The sequence below is a fragment of the Equus asinus genome, chromosome X, assembly GCF_041296235.1.
Source record: "Equus asinus isolate D_3611 breed Donkey chromosome X, EquAss-T2T_v2, whole genome shotgun sequence".
Taxonomy (NCBI): Eukaryota; Metazoa; Chordata; class Mammalia; order Perissodactyla; family Equidae; genus Equus; species Equus asinus.
Window position 1 is genome coordinate 525,001 of NC_091820.1, and position 12,500 is coordinate 537,500.

At 62.0% G+C, this 12,500-nt stretch overlaps 1 protein-coding gene across 2 annotated transcripts in view; it reads right to left on the minus strand.

Moving 5' to 3' along the window:
* The window catches only part of ASMTL (acetylserotonin O-methyltransferase like), a 20,770-nt gene extending 8,425 nt beyond the window's left edge, over positions 1-12,345 (minus strand). For both annotated transcript variants that reach the window (XM_070501948.1, XM_044768252.2), the window contains exons 1-7: positions 12,194-12,345; positions 9,402-9,533; positions 8,426-8,473; positions 6,758-6,822; positions 5,791-5,852; positions 5,080-5,188; positions 2,927-3,242 (exon numbers count right to left, since the gene is read on the minus strand). In XM_070501948.1, coding sequence (XP_070358049.1) covers positions 2,927-3,242; positions 5,080-5,188; positions 5,791-5,852; positions 6,758-6,822; positions 8,426-8,473; positions 9,402-9,533; positions 12,194-12,286 — 825 coding nt within the window. In that variant the 5' untranslated portion in view covers positions 12,287-12,345. The remainder of the gene's footprint in view (positions 1-2,926; positions 3,243-5,079; positions 5,189-5,790; positions 5,853-6,757; positions 6,823-8,425; positions 8,474-9,401; positions 9,534-12,193) is intronic.
* Positions 12,346-12,500: the final 155 nt, after the last annotated feature.

Genomic DNA, 12,500 nt, shown 5'->3' on the forward strand with positions numbered 1-12,500 from the left:
TGGATAGATGGATGGATGGATGGATAGATGGATGGATGGATGGATAGATGGACAGATGGATGGATGGATGGATGGATAGATAGATGGATGGATAGATGGATGGATGGATGGATGGATGGATAGATGGATGGATGGATGGATGGATGGATGGATGGATGGATGGATAGATAGATGGATGGATGGATGGATGGATGGATGGATAGATGGATGGATGGATGGATGGATGGATGGATAGATGGATGGATGGATAGATGGATAGATGGATGGATAGATGGATGGATGGATAGATGGATGGATGGATGGATGGATGGATAGATAGATGGATGGATAGATGGATGGATGGATGGATAGATGGATGGATGGATGGATGGATGGATGGATAGATGGATGGACGGATAGATGGATAGATGGATGGATAGATGGACGGATGGATGGATGGATGGATGGATGGATGGATGGATGGATGGATAGATGGATGGATGGATGGATGGATGGATAGATGGATGGATGGATAGATGGATAGATGGATGGATGGATGGATAGATAGACGGATGGATGGATGGATGGATAGATGGATGGATGGTTGGATAGATGGATGGATAGATGGATGGATGGATGGATGGATGGATGGATGGATGGATGGATGGATAGATGGACGGATAGATGGATAGATGGATGGATAGATGGATAGATGGATGGATGGATGGATGGATGGATGGATGGATGGATGGATAGATGGATGGATGGATGGATGGATAGATGGATGGATAGATGGATGGATGGATAGATGGATAGATGGATGGATGGATAGATGGATGGATGGATGGATGGATGGATGGATGGATGGATAGATGGATGGATGGATAGATGGATGGATGATGGATAGATAGATGGATGGATGGATGGATGGATGGATGGATAGATGGATGGATGGATGGATGGATGGATGGATAGATGGATGGATGGATACATGGATGGATAGATGGATGGATGGATGGATGGATGGATGGATGGATGGATAGATGGATGGATGGATAGATGGATGGATGGATGGATGGATGGATGGATGGATGGATGGATGGACGGATAGATAGATGGACAGATAGATAGATGGATAGATAGATGGATAGATGATAGATGATAGACAGAAATGATGGATAGGATAGACGGATGGATGGAAGCATACATGGAAGACAGATATAAAGATAGATGATAAAAGATGATAGCTAGAGATAGATGACAGACAAAAATAGATAGATAGATGATAGGAAGGAGATAGATAGAGTTGGATGGGAAAGATGGATGGATGGACGGATAGATGCAGACAGATGACGGACGACAGCCGATGCATCTGGAACCCCCGTGTAGCTCGATGGTGGGCCAGCGTGGTGCACGGCAGGAGCGCTGTTTTCATGGTCATTTTTAGGTCAGTTAGAGAATTTGAGCTGCAACACACCACAGCTGCCTTTCTTTCCCAATCACGAGAGCCTCTCTCCTGACGAGCAGGTAACAGGGAGGTGGCCGGGGGAGGGGGTGGCCCCCAGTCCCGCAGCCTCAGCCCTCCACCAGCGCCCCGGCTCTTCTCTAATCCCCGCTCGGCACAGGTCACTTCACAGGACGGACCGCGGAGGCTGCAGCCACGGGCGCCCGCTGACCCCAGGGAGGCCACAGGGCATGAGGACACGGACGCTGACCCTGTGTGCCCTCCGAAAAACAGGTGACCCAGTGCCAGAGTCCCCCAGCCACCGGGTCCCAAGGCTGCCGCACAGTCAGACTTGCCGCCTTGCCTCCCTGACCTGGGAAAGGCCCATGAGGGACCCACTGGCATCGCCACGCTGGGGTAACAGGGGTGCAGCTCACCTTCAAACAAGCACGGAGGCCCCACCCCGGTCAGGCACCAACCACGGCCCCAACGGCCCCCAGCGGGGGCCTCACACACCAGGGGGTGCGTCCCAGGAAATCCGGGCCGACGCACCCACCCTCTGCTGATCCCAGAAGTCGCTCTGTGTGCCAAGCCATTTACTGATGGCACAAAAAATCAGCCGGGGACAGTGTTAGGGGCACTATGGTAGCCTAAAATGACAGGCCGAGTCTTGACCCTGGGAATCTGGGAATGGGACCTTGTCTGGAAACGGGGTCTTTGCAGGTGTGATGAAAGGCAGGATGGAGAGGAGGGCTTCCTGGAGGAGGCGGCCCTGCATCAAGGATGGAGAGGAGGGCTTCCTGGAGGAGGCGGCCCTGCATCAAGGATGGAGAGGAGGGCTTCCTGGAGGAGGCGGCCCTGAATCAAGGATGGAGAGGAGGGCTTCCTGGAGGAGGCGGCCCTGAATCAAGGATGGAGAGGAGGGCTTCCTGGAGGAGGCGGCCCTGAATCAAGGATGGAGAGGAGGGCTTCCTGGAGGAGGCGGCCCTGGATCAAGGCTGGAGAGGAGGGCTTCCTGGAGGAGGCGGCCCTGCATCAAGGATGGAGAGGAGGGCTTCCTGGAGGAGGCGGCCCTGAATCAAGGATGGAGAGGAGGGCTTCCTGGAGGAGGCGGCCCTGAATCAAGGATGGAGAGGAGGGCTTCCTGGAGGAGGCGGCCCTGGATCAAGGCTGGAGAGGAGGGCTTCCTGGAGGAGGCGGCCCTGAATCCAAGGACAGCGTCCTCCTCAGAGACAGAAGAGGAGACGCAGACGCAGAGGAGCAGCCCCGTGAGGACGGAGGCAGAGACGGGAGGGAGGCGGCCACCAGCCCAGGGACGCCTGGAGCCCCGGATGATGGAAGAGGCAGGAGGGACCCTCCCCGGGAGCCTCCGGAGGGAGCGTGGCCCTGCGACCCTTGACCCCAGACTCTGGGCTCCAGGACGGGGGAGGGTGGACCCCTGGGGTTTAAGGCCTCGGTGTGGGCTCGTTGGTTAGGGCTGCCCCAGGACATTGGCACAGGTACCTTTGAAGCTTTGAAGCTGTCGACGAGTTCCAGCAGGCCCGTGGGGAACGGGGGCGGGCTGTGCCCCGTCCTGTTGGAAACGGCCTCCTCTGGGCCCGCAGCCTGCGTTCGTTCTCCCCCGTCCTCGGCCCGGCCGCCGCGGCCCTGGTGGCTCTGAGCCGGGCGGGGGTCCTCGCGGCCCGACGGGTAGTAGAGCTCGGCCAGCTTCTTGCAGAAGCGGTTCAGGGGGAAGCCCACGACGTTGAGGAAGTCCCCGTGCACCTGCTCCACCAGCATGCCGCCCAGCGCCTGGATCCCGTAGCCCCCGGCTTTGTCCCTGAGCGGGGTCGGGAGGGGTCCACAGGGGCGGGGAGGGGACACGGCCAAAGGTCAGGGGACACGTCAACGTTCGGCACGTCATTCAAGACCCCGTGACGAGTGGAGGGGACCCCGCGATCCGCACCCCAGAGGAGTGAGACTCCGGGCTCAAGTCGGACCCGATCCTTCAGACCCGGCCCCGGGCCATCGCACGGGTGGCCCTCTCGGCCCCGGGGGGAGCCGCCCTGCACCCCAGGCCCGGTGCGCGGCCCGCGGACCACAGTCTCTGGGGACGGCAGTCAAGGCCCCGGACCCCCGCCATGCTGTTCCCCGCACCTGCATTCCAGGCGCCCCATTCGGAGGCCTCTTTATGGGGGTCCTCGGGCGCCCCCTGCTGACACCTCCTTCCACGGGGGTAAGAGGGGTCCTTGAAGACCCCCCCTCCAGCGACTGAGCACCCAGCACCTTTCCATCCGAGAACCCCCCAACACCTCCCCCAAACCCAGGTCCCTAAAACGGCAGGAGCCTTTGGTTAGGGGGCCCCCTCGGCAGTGGGGTGACCCCCAGTCTGTGGTGCTCTCTTAGGGGGGCCCCAGCAACTGAGACACCCCCGACCTCGGGCTCCCGCGAGGCATCCCGGACACGGGAGATGCTGAGACCCGGGGGGGGGGGGTCCAGGGCGCACACGGGACCCCTCAGCCGGCCTGGGGTCACCGCCCACCATGATGCACAAGCTGAGCAGCCCAAGACTCGGAGACGGGACCCCCTTCCTCCCGCCCCCCATTCTCCTCCGCGCCCCTTCCTGACGGGGGTGGGCGGCCCCGTGCTCCCGCGCCCAGGCGGACATCCGGGGAACTCTGGGGCGTCGCCCCTCCCTTCCACCCGCACCCAGTCCTGCAGGCCGACCCCGCCCGCTTCGCCCTGGGGTTGCCCCCGACCTCCCTCCCGCACCGTCTCCGCTGCAGAGTGTGGAGCTGCGGGGACCCCCGGGGGCCTCCCTGTGGTCCGTGTCCTCTCAGACGGACAGCAGCTCGGGGCCGGCCTCTGTGCAGAGCCAGCGGGACCCCCCACCCGACCCGACCCGCGCGGAGGAACATGCAAAGCGGGGGCGGCGTGAGTCGAGGCCCGACGCCTCCGGAGGTGGCGCCCAAGGGCCAGCGGTGCACCCACGAAGCGTGTCCCCTGGCTGGGGTGGGACAGGCCACGGCTCGTGTGCCGAGCCCAGCTGCCTGGAGCTCACCGGGTCCCTAGGGTCCCCCAAAAGACTCATGTGCACCCCAACCTGGGAACGAGGGGGCCTCCTCCCTTGACTTCCCCCTGAGCTGGCCTGAGACCGGCTTTAACCAGGAGAAGGCAGGCTCCCACCCTCGGCCTCAGCAGCCCCGGGGGGGCGTCTACACTCGCCTACCCACTGTTGGCCCCCGGCTCCACGGGGGGACCCCGAGCAAGCCACTTCAAGAGGAAACACACGAGGCCAAAAGCCACTGGCCGCTGACCTCGCGACCCGAGCTCGAGGATCACTGATGTCTGGGGCCGACACGCTTTGGGGCGGCTGGCGCTCCATCGGGTTCAGGGTGGCCTCTGCTTTCCAGAGAGAGAGGGGTGCTGGCCGAGCAGAGTTGACCCCGGAGGCCACCCCAGCTCCCCAGACATCCCACCGTCACAGCAGCGGGTGTGGGGCCCGGGGTGGGCCTGAAGCGGTTTATGATCACCTCCTGAGAAGCATCCTTACCCACAGGGCTGCCGGGGCACCGATCGGGCACACCGTCTGCACCTCAGACCCTAAACCCAGGAGTGACCTCCCCGGGGTCACGTGCGGGCAGGACGCAGGAGGGCGCCTCCCGAGAAGGACTCACATGGGCTCCCCGCTGTCGATGTACTCCCACAGCAGCTCCTCCGACAGCTCCGAGAACTGCACCCTCGTCTCCTCGTAGAATTCCGACACGTCGGTGTCCAGACGGCCGTCTGGAAGGACAGAAGCCTGAGGGTGAGGACGCAGGACAGACATGAAACAGAAAGGCGAGTTGAAAGTCTGGCATAATCTGTCTGTCCGGCAGGCCCCAGGCTGAAGGCTCAGAGGTCAAGGTGCATCGGGCCGCTGACCCACTGCCTCGGCCCCCCCCCCCCCCCCCATCAGTGGGATGCTATCAGGCAGCCCCGGGGCCAGGAGCTCAAACGCTGCCTCAGGGTCCTTGCGCCGACCTCAAACCAGCCTTTAAAATTGCTCTTCGGGGGTTTATGTGCGGTTTTTTAAGAACTTTTTCGTCGGGGCGTCATTTACGCACGCACGACGCCCTGCGCCCGCCTCCTCCTCCGCCGTCCGGACCGCAGGGTCTCAAAGGGAACGTCCTGCGGGTGCTGGGCGGGTTTTAGGACAGACACCGCCCCCGGCCCCGCCTCCCTCGGCGGCGCAGAGGGGAACCCCGTGCCCATGCGGGACCCCCCCGCTTTCCTGGGCAGCACGGGGATAAAAGGGCTCCCTCTGCGCTCACCCAGGGCACCGACAGCGCCCGCCGCGCCTCCCCCAGGGGACCCGACCCCGGGAGGAGGTGGACCGGCCGCGGTACCTCGGCTGCAGCAGTGGACGATGGCGACGCCCGTGAACACGCTGTGCTCTTTTCCGCTCAACCTGCAAGACACGGAGCGACACGCGTCTGGGGCGCGAGCCGGGCTCTGACGCGGGTCCCCGGGTCCGCGAGTCCGGGGGTCCGCGAGTCCGGGGGTCCGCGAGTCTGGGGCGGGAGCCGGGCTCTGACGCGGGTCCCCGGGTCCGCGAGTCCGGGGGTCCGCGAGTCTGGGGTGGGAGCCGGGCTCTGACCCTGGTCCCCGGGTCCACGCAGCATTGCCCCATGGGACTCCCGACCCCCGCTCCCTGTCCGGCCTCTCCCACATCATCCGGGCCACCGCGTCCGCAATGAACCCTTAGAGCGATAGGCACAGGTGGATGCGAGCGTGGTCCCCGCTCTCAGAGTGGGAGGGAGCACAGGGCGGTCTTTTATGGGATCCAAGGTCCCGGACGTTGGGGAGCACACGGATCCACATGGGGTGGCCGGCTGCGTGGGAGGACCCAGACCCAGACCCAGACCCAGACCCGGGCAGCTGTCAGCCGGCTGTTCCTCAGGCCCATTTGCTGTCCCGGGCCAGGGGGAGATGGCAGCCCACGGTGGAGGTGCGGAGACCACGACAATAGATGATGAGGGTGGCCCGCCCCGGGGTCAGTGGTCCAGGATGGGCAGAGGGGGACGGTGTCCGACCCCCTGCGGCCGGAGCAGAAGCTCAGATGCTGAGGCGCCCGGGGAGAGCCAGTCAGATGGACACGGGGAGCCGAGAAGGATGGGGAGGGAGGGAGGTGCGGGATCATGGCCACCCGGCCCCAGGGTGAGCCCCGTGGGAGGGGGGAATGAACACGGCTCACGTCCAAGGGCGCTGGCCGACCTCCGACCTCCCCCGGGCCAGGCTGCGGCCGTCCACCCTGCCCCACGGCTCTGTCTGACGGGGGGCCGGTTCCCAGGAGGCCGATGGGTGGGCACCCACCTGGACAGCATGCTGTAGGCGTCCTGCTTGTCCACCGGCTTCTCCAGGATGAGCCCCCCCACCGCCTGCGAGAGAGTCCGGAGAGAGGGCGTCATTCCCACGCCCCAAGCCGGGAGCGTGAGAGCTGCCCCGTCCGCTTTCTAGAACCCTAGTTATTTTTTTAAAAAAATTTGATGTGAGATGCACATAACATAAAATTCACCGTTTTACAGTAAATGGTTGTGTGGCATTTTGTGCATTCTGGACATCGTGCGACCACCATTTCTATCTGCTTCCAGAAGCTTCTTCCTCATCCTGGAGCACTCGGGACCCATGGAGCAATTTTCCCCCTCGAACCCCCCCGACAATGGCTAATCCGCTTTCTGTCTCTGTGGATTGGCCTGTTCTGGACATTTCCTATCGATGGGATCACAGACTATGGGACCTTTTGTGTCTGGCTTCTCTCCCTGAGCATCCTGTGTTCAAGGTCCATCCACGTCGTAGCTGTCTCAGGGCTTCACTCCTGTTCAGGGCTGCGTAATATTCCACCGTACGGATGGACCACATTCTGTCTATGTATCCATCCATCCATTGGTGGACACTTGGGCTGTTTGCACCTTTCTGCTATCGTGAAAAGTGCCGGGAACGCGGGTGTACAGATGTTGTTTGAACCCTACTTTCAATTCCTTTGCGTATATTCCTAATAGTATGAAGCAGGGCTGCCCTAACAAAGGACCTCAGATGGGGCAGCTTAAACAACAGACATTGACGGTCTCCCCGTCCTGGAGGCTGCACGTCCGAGATCCAGATGCGGGCAGGGCTGGCTCCTCCTGAGGTCTCTCTCCTTGCTGTGTAGACGCCGTCTTCTCCCGTGTCCTCACGTGGTCGTCCCTCTGTGCATGTCTCATCTCCTCTTCTCATCAGGACCCCAGTCCTGTTGCATCAGGACCCGCCCTCATGACCTCATTTGACCTCCATCCCCTCCTTAAAGACCCGTCTCCACACACAGCCCCATCCTGAGGTCCTGGGGGTCAGGACCCCAACATGTGAGTTTGGGGTCCACGGCTCAGCTCACGGCTCATTCTGCTGACTCACAGGGTAATCCTATGCTTAGCCGTTTGAGGAACCTGCATTGCTCACTTTTTCACTTCCACGTACACACGCCCTGAACCAGAGCCAGAGACGGTGTCTGGCTCGCTCCCGCACGCCCGCCCGCACGCACGTAGGTCCCATCGACCCGGGCTGCCCGGGAACAGACGGCACGTTGGGGCAACGTGGACCCGGGACGGCCCCGTCCAGCGTTTCCCGACCCCGGGCTGTTTCAGTGTTCACATGCACGGCCCCTCCGTCTGGAGACTGTTGTCGGCCCGCTGGCATCGCGGCCCAACGTCCCCAGGTTCAGGTCACCGTCAGGCCAGGCGCGGGCTCGGACGGAGGGCCGTCGCGTGTGTGGCAGAGCCGCCGTGAGGACCGATCCGCGGGACCTCCCGTCACCGACCCCAAGGCTCGGTGGACAACATCCTGGTGTCGGGCAGCACTGTGTCCCCCCCAAACGATAGGCCCGGGCCCTCACCCCCTGGCCCTGCGAACGGGACGTGATGAGGCAATAGGGTCTTTTGCAGACGTGATCCAATTTAAGGTGAGTTCTTCCTGGAGTCGGGAAACCGGGGGGCCGGGAGCCAGACTCACCACGATGGTGTCTGCTCCGATGACAACGTCGGGCGCCCGCAGGTCCTTCTGCAAGAAACCCAGATTTGGGTCAGAAACGGCGTTGACGCAAACGTCTCCCTGCTGCGACGGGCGCGGAACAGCGTCGTTCGGCACGAAGCCGATGTCCCTCCCGGGAGCGAGATCTGGGCGTCCTTCAGTGCCCCCGGGCGAGGACGGGCAGCGGGGCGGTGTGGTTCCCTGACAGGCTGCTGTCAGTCATTATTGCAACATGTAGGGATAGATAGTAACACACAAGAGTATCCAATAGTCACAGATGAGTAATAGAGTAATAGTGATAAGAAATAGTAATCGATCGGACATTCATTTTATACAATTTTATATTAATTTTATATAATTTTATAATAAATGACACTGTTGGATGCATTATACTAATTATGTGGTAACACCTAGGAATAAATAAGCTACTTCTCTAAGCTAATAAATAGGCTAATTCTCTAAGCTAATAAATAAAGCTAATAAATAAGCTAATTCTCTATCGTAAATGAGACTGTTATATTAATTACGAGTATATGAGATGGTGTCACACGGAGCGATAGACAAGCTGCCTTCGTTCGATATCCTAAATGACACCATTACATAAATTACCACAGCGGATTACATAGTGACACCTGGCGCTAACTTACGTTCATTCTAGAACGTCAAGGACGCTGGTACGTTAATTGCCAAGCAGATATTACGTAGTAATAAGTGAGCTGTGTTAGTTCTTTACTGTAAGTGATACTGTTGCGTTAACTGGACCAGTTTAGGACATAAATAGTGACAAAGTGACGGTCACGCTCTGTGACGCAAATGACCCACAGTGACGCCCGGCAGTGGATAAGCTACGGGAACCGCCTATTGTTAAAACCGCGTTTCTTTAGGACACGGATGTTTAAAACCTGCGAGCGAGGGAGCGAGCGAGGCCTCGGGGAGCCGAGGGGCGGGGGGGCCTTGCCTGGTGCATCCGGCGGGCCACTTCCAGGGCCTTCTGCTTGGCCGTCTCGACGGCGTACGCGGGAGGGGTGGGGAACGAGGCCTTGGGGAGCGTCTCTTTGAACCGGGAAGGGACCACCTCGAACCTGAGACCCTGGAACGGGAGAAAAGGGAGGGTTGGGGGTTTATCGGGAGAATTGGAGGACACGGAACAGAATGTGCAAGGTTTACGGGAACGCGTTCCCGCTTCCCGGCCGGCTCATCCAGTCCCTGGACGTTCCCCCAGGCCCGGCCCAGGAGCCGGCGGGAAGACACGGGAGGCGCGGCAGCCACATTGAGGCCAGCAGGGCGGTACTGACTGGGGTGCTGGGGTCGACGGGCTCCCAGGGTGGCCCAGAGCCCAGCGCTGCTTCCCTGAACAACTGAAAAGGCACCACCCACGTGAAATGGAACAAAAATGCCACACCGACGGGGTGCAGGGGCGGGGGGCACGTGTTTCACTTGGCCCCTAGCAGGATGAGCAGGTAGGACAGCCCTGTGGGAGGCCGGCCGTGGAGACGGTGACACCTCCGAGTGGGGTGGGGACAGGCAGGTGGGCCTGTGCATGGACGGACAGCTCTCCATCCGGACGGGCAGCCCCATCTGACTCGTAGCGTCCCTCCGCCTCCTCCACAAGGAGCAGCCCTGTGTCACGGACCCCCTGCACCCCACCTGGCCCCGGGCCCGCCTGAGAGCTGCCTTCAGTTCTGGCCCCGCAGCGGTCCCCATGGAGGTGCAGACGGCACCCCGCACTCTGCACCCAGACCCGCCTCCACCCTTCTGACGCCCACCTGAGCCCCACCACACAACCCACAGACAGCATGGACACCCAGACAGCACAGCCCCACCATGCGGCACAGCCCCACCATACGGCACAGCCCCACCATACGGCACAGCCCCACCATATAACACGGCCCCACCATATAACACGGCCCCCACCATATGACACGGCCCCACCATATAACACGGCCCCCACCATATGACACGGCCCCACCATATGACACGGCCCCACCATATGACACGGCCCCACCATATGACACGGCCCCACCATATAACACGGCCCCACCATATAACACGGCCCCCACCATATGACACAGCCCCCACCATATGACACGGCCCCACCATATGACACAGCCCCACCATACAGCACAGCCCCACCATACGGCACAGCCCCACCATATAACACGGCCCCACCATATAACACGGCCCCCACCATATGACACGGCCCCACCATATGACACGGCCCCACCATATGACACGGCCCCACCATATGACACAGCCCCACCATATGACACAGCCCCACCATATGACACAGCCCCCACCATATGACACGGCCCCACCATATGACACGGCCCCACCATATGACACGGCCCCACCATATGACACGGCCCCACCATATGACACGGCCCCACCATACAGCACAGCCCCACCATACGGCACAGCCCCACCATATAACACGGCCCCACCATATAACACGGCCCCCACCATATGACACGGCCCCACCATATGACACGGCCCCACCATATGACACAGCCCCCACCATATGACACAGCCCCACCATATGACACAGCCCCCACCATATGACACGGCCCCACCATATGACACGGCCCCACCATATGACACGGCCCCACCATATGACACGGCCCCACCATATGACACAGCCCCCACCATATGACACGGCCCCACCATATGACACGGCCCCACCATATGACACGGCCCCACCATATGACACGGCCCCACCATATGACACGGCCCCCACCATATGACACGGCCCCACCATATGACACGGCCCCACCATATGACACGGCCCCCACCGCGCGGCACAGCCCACCATATAACACAGCCCCACCATATGACACAGCCCCCACCATATGACACGGCCCCACCATATGACACGGCCCCACCATATGACACGGCCCCACCATATGACACGGCCCCACCATATGACACGGCCCCCACCGCGCGGCACAGCCCACCATATAACACAGCCCCACCATATGACACAGCCCCCACCATATGACACGGCCCCACCATATGACACGGCCCCACCATATGGCACGGCCCCCACTGCGCGGCACAGCCCACCATACTGCACGGCCCCCACACAGCCCCTTCACTGTAACAACCCCCACAGCGCCCCTTGCCCCCACCCCAGGCAGCGCCTCCGGGGCCCCCTCCTCACATCTCCAGCACCCTGGTCCCCCAGAGGGCGTCCCCCACCATGCAAAGTCTCGTCCACTCTGCCGCTGTCGCCCCACCAGCAGCTCCAGGACGGACCCGCTCAGCAGAGCCCGGGCCGGGGCCTCGCAGCCCTGCACACCCTGGCCCACAGGTGACCAGGAAACAAGGCCCTGACCCCAGATCACACAGCTCCTCCTTCCCCGGCCCACCGTCCCAGACCCAGCTCACTACGGTCTTCCGCCCCTCACAAGGCCCGCGCCCCCAGACTGGGCCTGGTCACTGGGCCGATGGTCCCTGGGCCCCCTGGTGCCCGGGTCATGGGCACTCAGCCCTGAGTCACTAGGCCCCCGCTCAGTACTCCCTGAGTCACAATGCCCCCTGGACACTAGGCCCCCTGGACACTAGGCCCCCTGGACTCTAGGCCCTGCAGACCCTGGTCGCTCGGCTCCTTGGACTCTATGCCCCCTGGACGCTCGGCCCTGCAGACCCTGGTCACTAATGCCCCCGGGTCACTAGGCCTCCGGACACTAGGGCCTCCCCTTCCCTAGGCCGTGGCCGCAGCTCGGGGCCCCGGCGCGTCCCCCTGATGCTCACCGCCTGGCGGAGGATCTCCTGGCGGCGCGGGGAGGCGCTGGCCAGCACCACGCGCTTGTGCAGCAGCTTCCGGATCACCGGGCACAGCACCATGGCGCCGCCGGCCCGCGCTCCGCTCCGGCACCGCCGAGTGCGCCTGCGCAGCGCCAGGCCCCACCCATGCCCCGCCCTCCTCCGCGAGGCCCCGCCCATTCCCCGCCCCTCCTCCGCGAGGCCCCCGCCCATCCCCGTCCCGAACGAAACCCCGCCCCGCGCAGCTCCAGGCCCCGCCCCTCCCCGCGCGAGGCCCCGCCCCAGCCAGCGTCCT